We start from the raw sequence: 16,416 nt of genomic DNA on the forward strand, positions 1-16,416 counted from the left end.
GAGAATGGAACTGGCCCAAGGCTACCCACCAAGCTTCCATGGATCCTTCTTTGAACTTTGGTGTCCCAGATCCTAGTCCAACACTTTAATCATTTCACCACATTCTTTCCTACCACTCCACTGAGCAAAGTTTGAAGTCCTTCTCCAACACAAGTGGTTGTTCCTCCAATGGAAAAGCCACCGAAGTCAAAGTTCCTTGACAGGAGAAACTTCTGAAGCTAGGATAGATGTCAGTGATTGCCATTGGACCACTCACTTACACTCATTAGTGTTATTCTTGTTGGCGGAGTTCAGAGTAAATAATCCAATCCACGCTTTGGAGTTTGCTTTCAATGAATTTACTTCAACAGGGTTTTGCAAAAAGACAATATCGGACTGCAGGCCATTAATGCAACACAAAAGCCTTCAGAGTTCAAGCACTAACACAAACCAACAAAGCCAGGAAGGAGAAACAAGAGGTGAGCTGAACTGCAAGAGAAAAGATTCAATAAACCCCAAACCAGGGGTGTCAAACATGTGGCCCAGGAGCCGAATCAAGCCTTCAGAGGGATCCTATCAGGCCCCCGAGCAACTGGCTCTTGTCTGCTTCCTTCTCCCTCTCTCTTGCTTCCTTCTGCATCTCAGCTTGTTTACAAGTAGGGCTTTTTTGAGCAGGAACACTCAAGAATGCAGTTCCGACTGACTTGGCATCAAGGGGTGTGGCCTAACATGCAAATAAGCTCCTGCTGGGCTTTTTCTACAAAAAAAGTGTGCATCACTAGTGACATCAGAGGCTGTGGCCTAATTTGCAAATAAGTTCCTGCTGGGCTTTTTCTACAAAGAAAGCTCAGTTTACAAAGCTTGCTCAATTGCACAGGAGCTACAAAGCAAAACCTCAATTTTCTCCATTGGTTGAGGCTCATTCCCCTCCTGGTCCCCTGGGGAGGGAAAGAACCAGAGCTTCCTTTGCCCAATTCCCTGTATCCTCTGGAAGAAATTCAAAGAAAGCACCTTTAAAACCAACAAATTCTAATGTTTTAATCATGTTTTATTTTAAGGCAAGTTTTTTTTAGTCGTGTTTGTGTCCTTTGAAAAGTTTATCTCTGCTATCTAATCTTAAATAGGTACACACATGGCCTGGCCCGGCCCAGCCCCATTTATATCAGATCCGTCCGTCCCTCATAACAAATGAGTTCGATACCCCTGCCCTAAACACCAGAAAATGCACCACAGCTCCCCCTAGGGTACAAGTGGACTAAACTACTCTTTCAGCACTATTTACAGTAACTAAGCAGGCTGTTGCTTCCCCCAACAGTTCTATCTTTGCATGACCAATCACATGCTTAAATCCAGGCCTGAAGGGCATGTTCCAGCCCAATTTGTGCGATTATCTCTAGATTTCAGTGTAAAAACCAATAAGAACATAAGAGAAGCCATGTTGGATCAGGCCAATGGCCCATCCAGTCCAACACTCTGTGTCACACAGTGTCCAAAAAAATTATATATATATATATATACGGTATATATATATATATATATATATATATATATATATATATATATATATATATATATATATATATATATATATATATATATATATATATATATATATATATATATATATATATACATATACATATATATACACACACACACACACACTGTGGCTAATAGCCACTGATGGATTTCTGCTCCATATTTTTATCTAACCCCTTCTTGTAGCCGCCACCACCTCCAGTGGCAGTGAATTCCACATGTTAATCACATGTTAATCAATCATCATCTTATGCCTCGCCTGTGGAAACCGATGGGAATTAAAACTGCTTCAATTTGGCTGCCTTTGATGATACCACTGGACATAAGAGCATGGATGCAAAAAGGGGCACTGCTGCATACAAAAGAATGTAAATCACAGATAAAACCAAGTCCAATGGCCATGCTGGAAAAGCACTGTCTTCATACATATATTCTTGCTCATCCTTGATTATCTCTAATCATTACTATGTGATGGTTTGGGGTGGGGGTGGAGAGACAACAGTACAACCTCAGCATTCTGCATTTGGGTCAGTATTCCATGGTGAAACTACCGTAAATACCTTTAAAGACTCTTTTTTTTTGAAAATGTTTTGATGCCCTCTAGTGGTATACCTTGAAACAGACCCAAATGAGGAAAATGCAAAACTGTAGAAAATGTCATTCAGAAACATGCTTTATTGGCAGCTGATAAAATAACAACAGCAATATTCATTTTTTCTTTTCTTCTTTCTTCAGACTGTAATTTACTGTAACTTGCTGGATTCCTTTTATATATAGCTGAAATATTTATGTGTATTAATAACTAGGGTTTTATCTGTTTTATCTGTTTTAAATATGGATCCCTTTATATGTGTAATTTTGATGGATCTACTATTGGAAGCCGCCCTGAGCCACTTGTGGGAAGGGCGGGGTATAAATCTTAAATAAATAAATAAATAAAAATAAATAAAAATTAACTGTAAAAATAAAAAAAAACAATTGGGAGAAATTTGAGAAATGCAAATACACAGAGTCACCAGGACATCTACCCTTGGAAACCATTTCTCCTCGGATATTGCATCAGCTCAGGAAATTGCTGGCAGGTAATGCTATACAGACCTGACCATGATTCTGCGACAGAGCACCTGCTTTGCCCGTAGAAAATTCTGGAAAAGCTCTGGCCTCTCCACTTAAAGGAAATGCCTTTTCAGGTCCACATCAGGATTTTGTTTGCTCATTCGCAGGCAACCTGCTCTCCATCTCTCACCATAAGCCCCTTTTTACTAGGGTTATTCCCAGCTCGAGAGTGATTGTTTGCTCACAAGCTGGAGAAGTTCATACTGCCCAAGGGAAATGGAAGAAAGCAGTGCTGGTGGCATCATGTTGCACTAATGCTTCAGTATGCACCGCGGTCAGTATGTGTATGAACTTCTCCAGCTTGTGAGCAAACAATCACTCTCGAGCTGGGAATAACCCTAGTAAAAGCTGTGCAATTTGCCGTTCTGCAAGGGGCGGGGGGGATAGAACTTGAACCTTCATAGCAACAGCTGACACTACAGAAGACTGAAACAGCCACTAGGATATTTCTCTTAACGCAGAGATTCATTTTCTTGCTTTAGGGGCTTAAATCAAGTGCCTGTCACCTCTGGGTCACACAGCTCATCAGCGCTGGCCCCAGTAGAGATATCCTCTTTCTGTTTTTGGACAAAAACAGGCTCAAGCCAAACTAATCATTACTTCCAACACTGTTGGCTCCTGGAAGCTTTGTGACCACTCGCTTCCTGTATCTCATTTTTGTTTCTGCTTTCAAAGATTTCTAATTGGAAAGTGTACCATCCTCAGCTGTACATTAAAGATGTAATCTGCGGCAGACTTACCAGCGGCTGCAGGGCTGTTAAGGGGACCTTGTGCTCTGCCATGCTGTGCTCTGGAGGTTTCCAGGGGCCTCCAGGGCAAGCTGTGCAGCAAACCAACCAATCACCGGCTCTTACCCTCGGGCAGTGACGGGGGCAGGACAAGCATCAGCTTCAGCTCGGTCCTGTACCCTCCCTATTTAAAGCCCAGCCACTGGTGCCAATTCTGTCTCCTTCAGACATTCCTCCCTCCTCTGAGGTTGCATTTCCTTGCCGATTAATTTTTGCTATTTACTCTGTTCATTGTCATAGCTTTATGGCAGCTTTAGATGTTGGGGTGGATCCATTTGAAGGGAAGGTTCAACCTGTATGCCCACCTCCCTGTGTGGAGACCCCTTTAAAGGGTCTGGGGGGGGGGGGGTGCCCAGCCATTTAGCAGCTTGCCCAGCTCAGGGCAGTTAGCTGGCTCCACTCCCAGGTGGCACGGGTTCCACACCCAGGCTTGTGCCTCTGTGGGTTCACTGGCCAACAGGCAGGCCACTCAGTGCTTGGATCCATGCCCCACACTGCACCAGTGCTCCATCTGCTGTAATCTCTAAAGCTGTGGCCTGGGTTACCTCCAGTCAGTTGTCTGCGTACTTTGTTTTGCAGTAATTCCATCCCCTTCCTCTTTTGTTCTAAGCGAGCAGATAGAACCTAGCGTGTTTAAACATTCAAAAGATCACAGGTCATGGAAAACAAAAGCTCTTTGAATGTTGGGTCTGCACTAATACGAGAGACTCTTTAAAAGATTTTAGTACTTTTAAGAAATTTTTTGAGCATTTTGAACGTAGCATGCAGTTTAGTTGTATAGATTTTGCATAAATCAATCAACTAGGGTGTCTTATTCCCATAGCCTTTTGTCTGCTGGGATGTCACAGCAGGGCCTTCCCTTGCCCTCACTGAAAAGAACCACAGGACAATCCTTGTGTGAAACTGAGATGCTCTGGAGTGACCGGAGTCACTGTACTGTGGCTGAACGGGCAGAAAGACAGGAAGTGGGGCTGGATTCCTGGGCGAGGGATACTTAGCTGCCATAAAGCAGTCCAAGTTTCAAGAAACAATGGCACATAATGAAATGTATTGCTGTTACAATAATAGAACTATGGTGCTCTGGTCAGCAACTAGCTTCCCAAGAGGAACAGATCTCTTCGAAAAGAGATGACTTAGCCTCCGCCCCTCGAACCACAAAAACCCACACAAAAAATACAGAAACCTTCTGTTGATGTCATCACTGCAGAAAGTCTAAGGACACCATCTTGCTCCCATTAGTTTATTCCTGCTGTGTTGGTAAGTGCAACAAGGTACCATTACTGCGACACTAATGAGAGGTTAAACTAGTTCTATGCATTGAGGAGGAGCATAAACACAGCCTCACTCACAGGACACCGAGGTGCCTCCCCCCACCCTTTAAAGATCTACCAATGGAATGAAGGACATGCATAACTTTACTGCAATAAATGTCATTGTTACAGGAATCTTGGGGGGGGGGGAGTGGTTACAGGCTGCTTCCAGAAGATTCAGACATTAAAGACACACTCACATTGAATGCTCTTGAAAAAGTACAAAGACTAATAAGTACAAAGACTGTTGAAAAGAAAAGCTTAGGCACTGCGTTTCAACCTCAGCTTCTAAACTCCAGGTTCAGAACAGAATAAGGTCTTCGGTAGCAGAGGCAGCGACTGATTGAGGGAGGGTGGGAGCAGAAGCAGATCTGGAAGATCTTTGACATCTTTTCATTTGGCAAGTACTAAGTGCCATACAACGCAAGCCTCAACCCTTATAAACCAGTTTTTAAAAAGAATCAGCCTTGTTTCTTGGAACGCCTGAATTATCATTGGCAAAAGCATTTCCTTGTGTGACTCCTGTGCGCACAACCGCCTTCAAAGGTGGCTTAATCCAGTAGGCCACCTCGCATGACTGTTGCAAATATCAAATATGTATTTTACAGGATAGCACAGGAGAGGCAAGATGGAGAAGTCAACAGATATTATGAGAGTGAAAAAACAGTCAACTGTAAGGGACGTTTCACAACGCTGGTGAGATCCAGGTAGCTGCTCATCCCTTCCAAACAGGCACCGGGAGAGGTCGAACTTTGTTTACAAACAGAAAGAGACTTGACAAACACAGAGAAAGTACACCGAAGATCTCAGTACAAGCTGGTCTTCTTCATGATCCGCAAAAACTCTTGTTCATTGACCTCCCCGTCACCATCCCGATCAGCTTCATCGATCATTTCCTGCAGCGTGACAAGAAATCAAAAGGCAGGCCCAGTGAACTAAAGTGGGGGTTATAGAAGAGGAGGAGGGGGGGCATGGTTTTCTTGCAAAGGGACTAACAGTGCCTTAACACAGAGCCCTACTCATGTCTATTCACTAGGGCTAACTCCCAGGAAAGAGTTCTTAGGGTGGCACTGTAAATGTAACTTTTTCTTCTAATGTGTTTCAGTTCTGCATACAGACTGAATTTTATCTCCTATACTGCTGGCCTGGTCACTGTGTGTTAGGGCAATCCTTTTAAGTTCTTCAAATTGCTTGGAAACTCAGTATCCTGAACAGTTCCTTATTATGTCACTTAAACTATTTTGTTATTAATTGACAACAAAGCTGATTTTTACCAATTATACTGTGGATCCTGCTGGAAATCTCCTCTCCCCTGCAATTAAACTTCTTCATTTATTTATATCTTCTACTCCCTGTCCTTTAAATTACTTACCAAATCCCTAGGAGGGCTTCAGACATTTGGCTCTGCTCCTGTGCATTTCAGAGCAAGTCAAACAAAAGGGAGAGCCAGTGTGTTAGAGTGAGTGCTGGACTAGATTCTGGTAGATCCAGATTTTGGTAGATCCAGATTCCAGCTCCCACTCTGGTATGGAAGCTTCCTGGGTTATTTGGGCCACTCAGTCAAATCTAGCTCACTGGGTTTTCATGAGGATAAAAATGGAGGATTGGAGAATAATGTAAACTGCTTTACATTATTCACTGGGGGAAATGGTAGGATAGAAATTTAGTAAATAAAGAACTAAACCAAAGTGATATTGAGGAGGTAAAGCTTTTCCTAACATGGTAATGAATGCTGAGAATGCCTTTGCCTGTCTTCCCCAGCAACAATGGTCTGGAAAGAAAACTGTGCTGGTGATGTATCAGTCATATCTGAAAAAAGCAGCTGTTAAAATATTTTTGTAAGTCAGAGAAATCAGCACAAATGGTTCTGGAACAGCTCCCAGAAAAAAAATCCTTCCTTTTTCTGTGGTCTTCAATAAACAGCAAAACGTATATCCAGCAGATTCAGGGTATTTTTAATTAATGCCTAGATGGAAAAGTTTAAACAGGAGCACAAGCAATGCATACAATCACTTGTGCGTTTCTTACCTGCAGCTCTTCATCTGTAAGGTTTTCCCCCAGTTCCTTAGCCACACGTTTGAGGTTTTTGAAAGAGATTTTGCCTGTTTCATCATCATCAAACAATTTGAAGGCTTTTAGAATCTCTTCTTTTGAATCTTTTTCAGCCTTATTAAAAAGTAAAATCATAGCAAATTTCAGACAATGGTTACTCATGAATTAGAGCAATCAGCAACTGAAAAATTAAAATGCTAGTCCTTTCCTATTGACTGAAGAAGTCAAAATCAAATTAAGGTTAAACTAGAGATCTGAGATCCTAGAATTTGCCTTGTCATTCATTATTAGTAGCAGTTATATTGATTATAGCACACAATCTACATGTTTAGATCTTTACAGATTTTCATTATTAAAAGAAGAGAAAGCTGGTGTGGTAAGGGGCTGGATTACAAAGCAGAAGACTTTTGCCTCAAATGTCACCTCTTCTAGGAAGCCACTAGGTAGCCTTAGGCAACTGACTCAGTCTCAGTCCCCCTCCCTATCTGTAATATAGGAATAATGTTCATTTACGACCTTGCAGGATTGCTGTACAGATGACAAAAACATGTGAAACAACATGAACATTCTAAAATATGGGAATGCTGAATACTGAGTTGGGTCTCACCAGCTTTTCTACTGGCACAAAAGAGGGAACTTCTTTTGGTTCTCACTGGCAAAAACATCTCTCCTTCCTCTTGCACCAGCAAAACTGAGAGATTATTAAACAAGAGGCCTACTCCACTCCAATATTTTTGAAATCAATGTGTAGCTTTCTTTACGCCAACCACTCCCTAGGTGTGCTACCTTCTCCTGTGCTCATTGTTCTTTTGCTCTCTTTCAACAGATTGTTTGAATGGCTCTCTAAAATTGGGCCCTAGCTAGGAAGGTGGTCCAGGCAGGTCTAGCAACAATCGTCTAAGGCAGGGGTGGCCAACAGTAGCTCTCCAGATGTTTTTGGCCTACAACTCCCATCAGCCAGCATGGCCAATGGCTGGGGCTGATGGGAGTTGTAGGCCAAAAACATCTGGAGAGCTACCGTTGGCCACCCCTAGTCTAAGGCAACATGTGTCTCCTGATCCTTGCAGAGTTTGGACTTTATTCCTTTCATGATGTCCCAACCAGGAAGAATCATGAGACTACATGTGTGTATAAAGACTAAAGGAAGAATCCCTAACCCAGGGGTGTCAAACATGTGGCCCAGGGGCTGAATCAGGCCCCGAGCAACTGGTTCTTGTCTGCTTCCTTCTCCCTCTGTCTTGCTTCCTTCTGCATCTCAACTTGCTTTGCAAGACTTGCTCAATTGCACAGGAGCTACAGAGCAAAACCCTGATTTTCTCCATTAGTTGAGGTTCCTCCCCCTCCTGGTCCCCTGGGGAGAAATACAAAGAAAGCAACTTTAAGACCAACAAATGCTAATGTTTTAAGCATGTTTTAAGTTTTTTTAAAAAGGTATATATTTAGATGTGTTTGCCTGTGCCCTTTAAAAAGTTTATCTCTCTGCTACCTAATCTTAAATAGGAACACACATGGCCCAGCCTAACATGGCCTGGCCCAACAAGGTCTCATCTATGTCAGATCCAGCCCTCATAACAAATGAGTCTGACACCCCTGCCCTAACCTGAAGGCTTTCCTGTCTGCATCACAAGTATCTGAAGGACATAAGGCTGATCCTATTCCCAATTAGAGCATGAAATCCAGATAAACAACAGGACAGAGGGGTTTTTTTTAAAAAACCCCGCAACTTCTGCATAACTGGATGTAAAGAGTTAAATGGTGAATTCAAGCTCCCTATGAACATCCCCCAAAGACATCAGTGAACAATCAGGCTCCTGGGCTAAGCTGCCCAGCCGATCAGCCTACCATTTTCTGGGTCATCACTCCCAAGAAGTCATTGTAGCTGATCTTCCCAGTTCCTTCCTTATCAATGTCTAAGATCATTTTCTTGATCTCATCTTTCTTGGGTTCAAACCCAAGTGCTCGCATGGCAACCTGCAAACAAGGAAAACAAGGAAAACCTCAGAAGGAAAATGAAAGCCAAAAAATGTAAAACAAAAGCCTAAGTATAAAACTGCCAGATGCTGAACTTTGCATCTGAGAAAGGCAGTGTTTTCATCAACAGGCTCTGGGACATCAAGACTATTTTATTTATTTATTTCTATTTGTATCCCGCCCTCCTCGCCAAGGCAGGTTCAGGGCGGCTCACATAGACATGCATGTGCATGAGTAAATACAATAATACATTTATTTATTTTATTGGTTTTTTGCCTGCCCTTCCTGTAAAACAGGGTCAGGGCGGGTTACGTCATAAAAACGGTCAATGGTAAAAACAGTAAGAAACCAATTTAAAATATAAAATCTAAGATTACAAAGATTAAGATGGCAGATTCTGCATCACAGATGTGACCTATTATCCAAGTCCAGCAGATCTTGTAGCGCTGGGATGGAATGAGGGGGGGAGGCCGATAACAAGTGATGCCCACTGCTTCAGCTGAAAGCCTGGCGAAAGAGCTCTATTTTACAGGCCCTGAGGAATTGAAGCAGATCCCGCAGGGCCTGGATCGCCAGGGAGAGCTCATTCCACCAGGCCCTTATGGACATCTCCAGATGGACATCTCTGGAGCTGGGTATTACCCGAAGTTGTTGGTTTGCTGACCGTAAGGACTTATGGGGCTCATACAGGGAGAGGCGAAGGTATGGGCAGGGCAGGGTCAAGGGCAGCCCCACGTAGAGAGAGTTACAATAATATAGCCTGGAAGTGACCATTGCATGGGTTACTGTGGCCAGGGCATGGGGGTTGAGATACGGGACCAACTGCCTGACCCGCCTCAGATGGAAAAAGGCTGATCTGGCAGTGGTGGTAACCTGGGCCTCCATAGTTAGAAAGGCATCCAGAAATACCCCCAAGCTCTTCACCCTCGATATGGGCATCAATGGAGCCCCATCAAACAATGGGAGCCTGATCCCTGATCCCAGCCCCCTATAACCTAGACACAGCACCTCTGTCTTCTATGGATTCAATTTCAGCCAGCTCTGTTGCAACCAACCAGCCATGGCTTGCAATGCCGTACCCAATTCCTCTGGGGCTGAATCCGGATGGCCATCCATCAGCAGATAAAGCTGGGTGACATCTCCATATTGATGACACCCCAGTCCATACCTCCGGATGATCTGGGAAAGGGGGCGCATATAGATGTTGAATAACATTGGGGAGAGAATTGCTCCCTGTGGCACACCACATTGAAATGGGTGCCGCTGGGATAGTTCAGCCCCAAGCGCCACCCTCTGTCCCCGACCTTGGAGAAAGGAGACTGTTGAGAGGAACAAGTTGATGATCTCCCTCAGGGGGGTTTCGTATGCCATCACTGTAGGCTTTAATCAGCCATGACGAACAAGGATCAAGGGTAGGTGTCACAGCAGCCAGGGTCTTGTCAATTTCACCCTGGGAGAGCAGGCTGAAATGGTCCAAAACTGGACCTGAAGACGGGCAAGGGGCTTCCAGCTCCATTATTGTATCAATTGTGGCTGGAAAGTCGTGGCGGAGTGACAAGACTTTATCTGCAGAATAATCCCTCTTGTAGCTTTGTCTCGAGCCTTCCGTCACACTCTTTCTAGTCGTCTCAGCTCCCGTTTTATCCGCCTCAGCTCCGGGGAATACCAAGGAGCCAAGTTGGTACAGGGGCAGAGAGGGTGCCGGGGAGCGACCACATCAATGGCTTCAGAAAGATGGCTGTGCCAGTCTTCCACCAGCTCATCCACTCGGCTGCCAGGGGGAATTGGATCCCGCAGAGCCTCCTGTGGTTCTATGGTTTAAAACCATAAACCATAGAATAATATAAAAATATAAAATACATCCAAACATTTTGGCATTATGGAGGTCTTGCAAGTGTGTTTCTGGAAATAGTGGCTTCTGGAAATACTGACTCCAACTAAAGCTTGCCTGGTGGGGGGGAGGGGGCAGCACTAGGAATATCCCTTGCTAAATAATCTGGGAAAGAGTGGATGGAACAACAAGACAACTGTCAACAAGAACCCTATATGCAATTCTGCTTTGGAAAATGGTCACCCATGCTCTTTATTCAATACTGGACCAACAGTGTTCAGAAGACCGATGAAAAATAATATGAAAACATACACAGAGTCCTTCCGGCCCAGACCAAAGATCTACTTAATCCAGTATACTAATTCACACACGATCCAACCAGAGGCCTATCTCTAGGAAGTCTACAACAGCCACAGAATGGTAAAGCCCTGCATGGCTTTTGTTCTCCAGCAGCTGATTAAAGACACGCTGCTTTTGAAGCTGGGAATCCCATTTAGCTATCCTCACCACAGCTGGCTCTCTCTGGTTTGTAGATCAGGGAGTTGTTTACTCCTTTTTAAAGCCATCTTGCTGCACTAACTTCCCAAAGCTAGTTCTGAACTGAGTGAAGAAGCACTTTATGTATGGAAGGATATAATTTAAAAGTTCATTAGGATATTCTCATTTCATGTTAGTTCTCAGAGTGAAGATGCCCCCTATTCTGTGTCAAACATATATGGTTCAGGAGCCATAAGAAGTCATTTGGTGACAGTCATAATGAAATGATTTACTTCTCTAATGAAATCTTTTACATAGGCAAATTATTGTGATAAATAAATTTGATATTATAAAATGCCAACACCATTCTATTTTTAAGACAAGCCTTGGTTCCTACCAAGCCTTCCACTGTGCATTTACTTCAATTGATGGATTTGAGCCATTTGGGATATATGGTATACATACGGTTATGTTTCCTGTGGAATTCAGTCCTTTAAGACAACTACCAGTAAAGTGTTATGAGGAAAAGATTTCTCTTAGCACTGCTTGGGTAATTAAAAAAAGCAGGAAATGTGAAGAACTACTCCTCCCTTCCCTTCTAATAGCAATTAATACAAGACATGTCTCTTAGATCCTTTTCCCAAGCACAAAAAAGAAATGTGACAGGGCAGAATATAATAATAATAATAATAATAATAATAATCTTTTATTTATATCCCGCCCTTCCCGCCGAGGCAGGCTCAGGGCGGCTCACAAGACATGGTGTGTACCATGATTATAATACAATTCATATAATAAAATGCAATTAATAAATAGGGTTAAAAGACAGTTACATAAATATTTAAAAAACCACAATAATTAGAGGTACTACATTACAGTAATATATACATCCAGATGGCCAGATGTCACTTTCAGGGTTCCACCTTATAGTCTTGTTGAAAGAGGACAGTTTTACAAGCCCTGCGGAACTGGTTAAAGTCCCGCAGGGCTCGCACTTCCTCCGGTAGCTGATTCCACCAGTGGAGAGCCATTATTGAGAAGGCCTGCTCCCTTGTTGCTTTCAGTTTGGCCTCCCTTGGTCCAGGGATTTTTAGGAGATTTTGGGAACTAGATCTCAGTGCTCTCTGGGGAACATATGGGGAGAGGCGGTCCCTAACGTAGGCAGTTCCTTGGCCATATAGGGCTTTAAAGGTGATAACCAGCACCTTGTAGCGAACTCAGAACACAACTGGAAGCCAGTGCAGCTCCCTCAGCCCAGGCTGCACGTGTTCCCACCGAGGTAGTCCCACTAACAGCCTGGCCGCTGCATTCTGCACTAGCTGCAGTTTCCGAGTTGGCACAGGGGCAGCCCCATGTAGAGGGCATTACAGTAGTCTAATCTCGAGGTGACTGTTGCATGGATCACTGTTGCCAGGTCGCTACGTTCCAGGAAGGGGGCCAATTGCCTCGCCCTTCTGAGATGGAAGAAGGTGGATTTAGCAGTGGCTGCTATCTGTGCCTCCATTGTCAAGGAAGGCTCCAGTAGCACTCCCAAGCTCTTGACCCTGCGCACTGGTATCAGTGACGCACTGTCAAAGGCCGGTAAGGAGATCTCCCCTCCCAGCCCGCCGCAACCTACACAAAGGACCTCTGTCTTCGCTGAGTTCAGCTTCAACCCACTCAGCTTAATCCAACCTGCCACGGCTTGCAACGCCCGGTCCAGATTTATAGGGGCGTCGCCAGTCTGGCCGCCCATCAATAGATAGAGCTGGGTGTCATCAGTGGCAGCAAGAGAGAGAGGAGTACCACACAACAATCCCTCTGAGCTAATACTCATACTGAGACCTGGTCACTTCAGGCTTTAGGTTGGTCCGCGTTTAACAACTTAGACAAATCATGTTTTGCAACTTGCCTTCAATTCCTTCACATCAATATTTCCAGTCCCATCAGTATCAAAAAGATCAAAGGCCTCCCGGATTTCTTGCTTCTGTTCTTCAGTGAGTTCAGTTTTGGGTGCACTTTTCTTCCTCTGGGAGGGAGCCCCCAGCGATGACTTCTTGAAACTGGAGGCCTTAAAACAGATATCAAAAAGCCCATGTAATCAAGTCAAAACAGGATTCTGATGTCAAACTACAATTCAATTCTCCCTCCGCCCCACACTCAGCATTGTACAGACACTGGACTCTCTTTTACAAACATTTCTGTAAAACCCTATTGGCTAGGATATTTCTGTGCCTAAAAACAACACAAGACAAGATGAAACTGAAACGTGGAATACCAATTTTATATTTAGTACAGATCTTCTATGCTGGCAGACAAATACAAAACAAAAATGCAAACTTCCTTTAAACAAACTCAGCTGGCAGAGAAATGTCTTTTCCAATAGAAAAGTCCCTCTCATACATTGAAAAGCCCAAAAGTTTCCCACAACATTCTCAATGTCAGATGAACACAAGCAGATATCAAAGCTGGAATGCAAAATAAATAAAAAATAAATCTTTTGCTGTTTGATTTCTGCTAATGTAATAAAATGATTAAAACTGCCTTAGTAGAAGAGAATTTTCTATATCAGTCTGTTGACACAGGGACTTGGCAGCATCTCAAGTACTCTTCACAAAGAAGCAGTAAAAAGTTGCAGAGTACATTTTTTATTATCCACAAGGTTGTAGCATTCTTTGATCCATATCCCAGTGTAGGGGTGATCCTTCCAGTTTATATGATTGCTAATAAAAAAAATCAGGGTGCATGTCTCCAAAGAAAACTACATTCCAACAGAGCTTTCTTTGGGGAAAGGTTAACTTTTAGAGTTAGAAATGGGACCTCAACTGCAACCTGGCAACTTTTAAGACTTGCTCACACTAAATATTTAAACAAACTGAATTATGGTTTCCCTTCAAAGAACAGACAGCTATCAAATTCTAATTAAGTTCCTGAAAGGAGACCAGCACATACTTGAGATTCTCTCATTTTATCCTACCAAGAACTCTAAACTAGGGCAAGGCTGAAAGAAAGTGACTTGTTCACTCAGATGGCTTAATGCACAGCACACAACCAAGTCTCAATAGCCGAGGCTGAGATATCATCATCATCTAGCCATTATACTATACCAGGGGTGGTCAACGGTAGCTCTCCAGATGTTTTTTGCCTACAAGTCCCACCAGCCCCAGCCATTGGCTGGCTGGGGCTGATGGGAGTTGTAGGCAAAAAAACATCTGGAGAGCTACTGTTGGCCACCCCTGCACTATACTATAAACAGGGCTTTTTTGGGGTGGGAACATAGTTCCGGCTTGGTGTCAGGGGGTGTGGCCTCATATGCAAATGAATTCCTGCTTGGCTTTTTATACAAAAAGAGCCCTGATTATAAATATATAATTTCAAAGGAAACCAATAAGTGGATATGTGAACACTGAATGAAAAAGATATTCCTTTCCTTCCCCTGTAACTTAACAGCCTCCAAGCCATACATTGGCGTATATTATAAGTAATTTGTAACTGCATAAACATGGCTGTCACATTTGCACTTTTAAATCTTGCCTGATAGTAGAATCAAAAGATACTTGGTTTTGCAGCAGAAATGTACAGAACCAAACCCTTGCCCCAATTTCTGCAGGAAGAAAATACAGAAAGATGTACTTATAGCTGGGAAATAGTTTATCACTAGAAAAAACTAAAACTCAATAAAATACAGACCTGATTAGTCAAGAGCCAGTGCAACTGAGATCTAGGGCCAAACTAGATGAGATACTGGGATAACTGAATGACATTATTTTAAAAATGCAGTTCTGAATGATCCAGATCAAAGCTGAAAGGAAACACTGCATGGTGCATGCAGGACAAAAAGGTGGGATATACATTTTGTAAATAACAATATTTTAAAACTGAGAAGGTAGAGAAAGAAGTACTTTTCTCCCTTTCTCACAATACAAGAACTCGTGGGCATTCAATGAAATTGCTGAGCAGTCGGGTTAGAACGGATAAAAGGAGGTACTTCACCCAGAGGGTGATTAACATGTGGAATTCATTGCCACAGGAGGTGGTGGCGGCTACAGGCATAGCCAGCTTCAAGAGGGGGTTAGATAAAAATATGGAGCAGAGGTCCATCAGTGGCTATTGGCCACAGTGTGTATATATGTGTGTGTGTGTGTATATATATATATAAATTATTGGCCACTGTGTGATACAGAGTGTTGGACTGGATGGGCCGTTGGCCTGATCCAACATGGCTTCTCTTATGTTCTTATCTGCCTTTAAAATACATATATAAGAAACATTCAATAGATCTCTTTCCTTGGTTTTCACAGAGATAGTCAATCCATACCCAAATGTTACCACTTCATACAGGGGCCCACATCACGGAATGCACCTCCCTAGACATGCATCTCACAAGACATTTTTTGAAAACCAAACATTTTGAAAACCAACATACCCCTGCTACCAGTGTTCCCTCTAAGCTGAGACAGTGTGAGCTAGCTCACAGATTTTCAGCTTCCAGCTCACACATTTTTGTCTTAGCTCAGGAAGGATGTCCCCAGAGCACACTAATTTATGCAATAGCTCACAACTTTAATGCCAGGAGCTCACAAAGTAGAATTTTCGCTCACCAGACTCTGCATCTTAGAAGGTACTATGCTAGGTCTCTAAGAGCAGGAACATGGAATGTTTTGAACCACCAGAGCATTAAAAATACACACTAGAGCGTTTTGAAGCGGTGCACTGCCCTGCTATACACTGGCCCCGACCACTTACTATTTAATTCAGACGCAAGATTTGAACCAAGTGCCCCATGCAGATGAGCACAGGCCAGTTTCAAGCATGCGCGATGTGTCAAGAGATTCATAACCAATTAAACCTTGACTGGAGAGGAAGGAACCGACGACACTGGCCGCCCCAACGACACCCCCCCCCCCCAGCCGCCACAGACTTCCATCCTGAAGAGAACGAGGTTGCTTAAATCAGCATACACAACCCCACGTTTCGCCTACAACAGCATACGCGGGCTTCTCCACAGGGACTGAGGGGCTAGTTGTCCTCCCCCACCCCTCCCCGCCGACAAGACCACACCGGCCATCACCGTACTGACCATCCCGCTCAAGGACCGTTACAATCCGACCGAGTCGTGAGGCGAAAGCAAAACACAGCCAGTCCAACAGATACCAGCAACCTGCTCAACAAAACGCCTTCCCATTGGCTCAGCCCGCCACACGCCGAAGCCATAGCAACCGCAGTTGCCATTGGCTACTGACTCCCACGCGCGAGAAACGCAGTTGACGACGACCGGTTCAAACCAAAAAAGAGCGTCATGGGCGGAGGCCGTTTCTGCAGAGGGAGCCGATTGGCTCCCGTGGAATACGAGAAGCGGCCAATAAGCTAGCGG

At 43.7% G+C, this 16,416-nt stretch overlaps 1 protein-coding gene across 1 annotated transcript; it reads right to left on the reverse strand.

The window, feature by feature from the left end:
* Nucleotides 1–4,819: 4,819 nt before the first annotated feature.
* On the reverse strand, nt 4,820–16,382 carry CETN2 (centrin 2). The gene is made up of 5 exons (XM_060249259.1): nt 16,123–16,382; nt 12,955–13,113; nt 8,627–8,755; nt 6,761–6,898; nt 4,820–5,628 (listed from the first exon to the last, which is right to left on the reverse strand). The coding sequence occupies exons 1-5, from the start codon at nt 16,123–16,125 to the stop codon at nt 5,539–5,541; spliced, it is 519 nt and encodes a 172-aa protein (XP_060105242.1). The 5' UTR covers nt 16,126–16,382; the 3' UTR covers nt 4,820–5,538.
* Between the last annotated feature and the right edge of the window lie 34 nt (nt 16,383–16,416).

Source organism: Heteronotia binoei, chromosome 11 (assembly GCF_032191835.1).
Source record: "Heteronotia binoei isolate CCM8104 ecotype False Entrance Well chromosome 11, APGP_CSIRO_Hbin_v1, whole genome shotgun sequence".
In the NCBI taxonomy this organism is placed as follows: Eukaryota; Metazoa; Chordata; class Lepidosauria; order Squamata; family Gekkonidae; genus Heteronotia; species Heteronotia binoei.

Bases quoted from the DNA above. Each gene is read 5' to 3' on its own strand.
- CETN2 (XM_060249259.1), bottom strand. The intron at 8,756-12,954 runs GCAAGTTGCAAA...CCTTGTTTGCAG, and splicing joins TTGATGTGAAGGAATTGAAG to GTTGCCATGCGAGCACTTGG. The intron at 5,629-6,760 runs GTAAGAAACGCA...GTCACGCTGCAG, and splicing joins TTACAGATGAAGAGCTGCAG to GAAATGATCGATGAAGCTGA.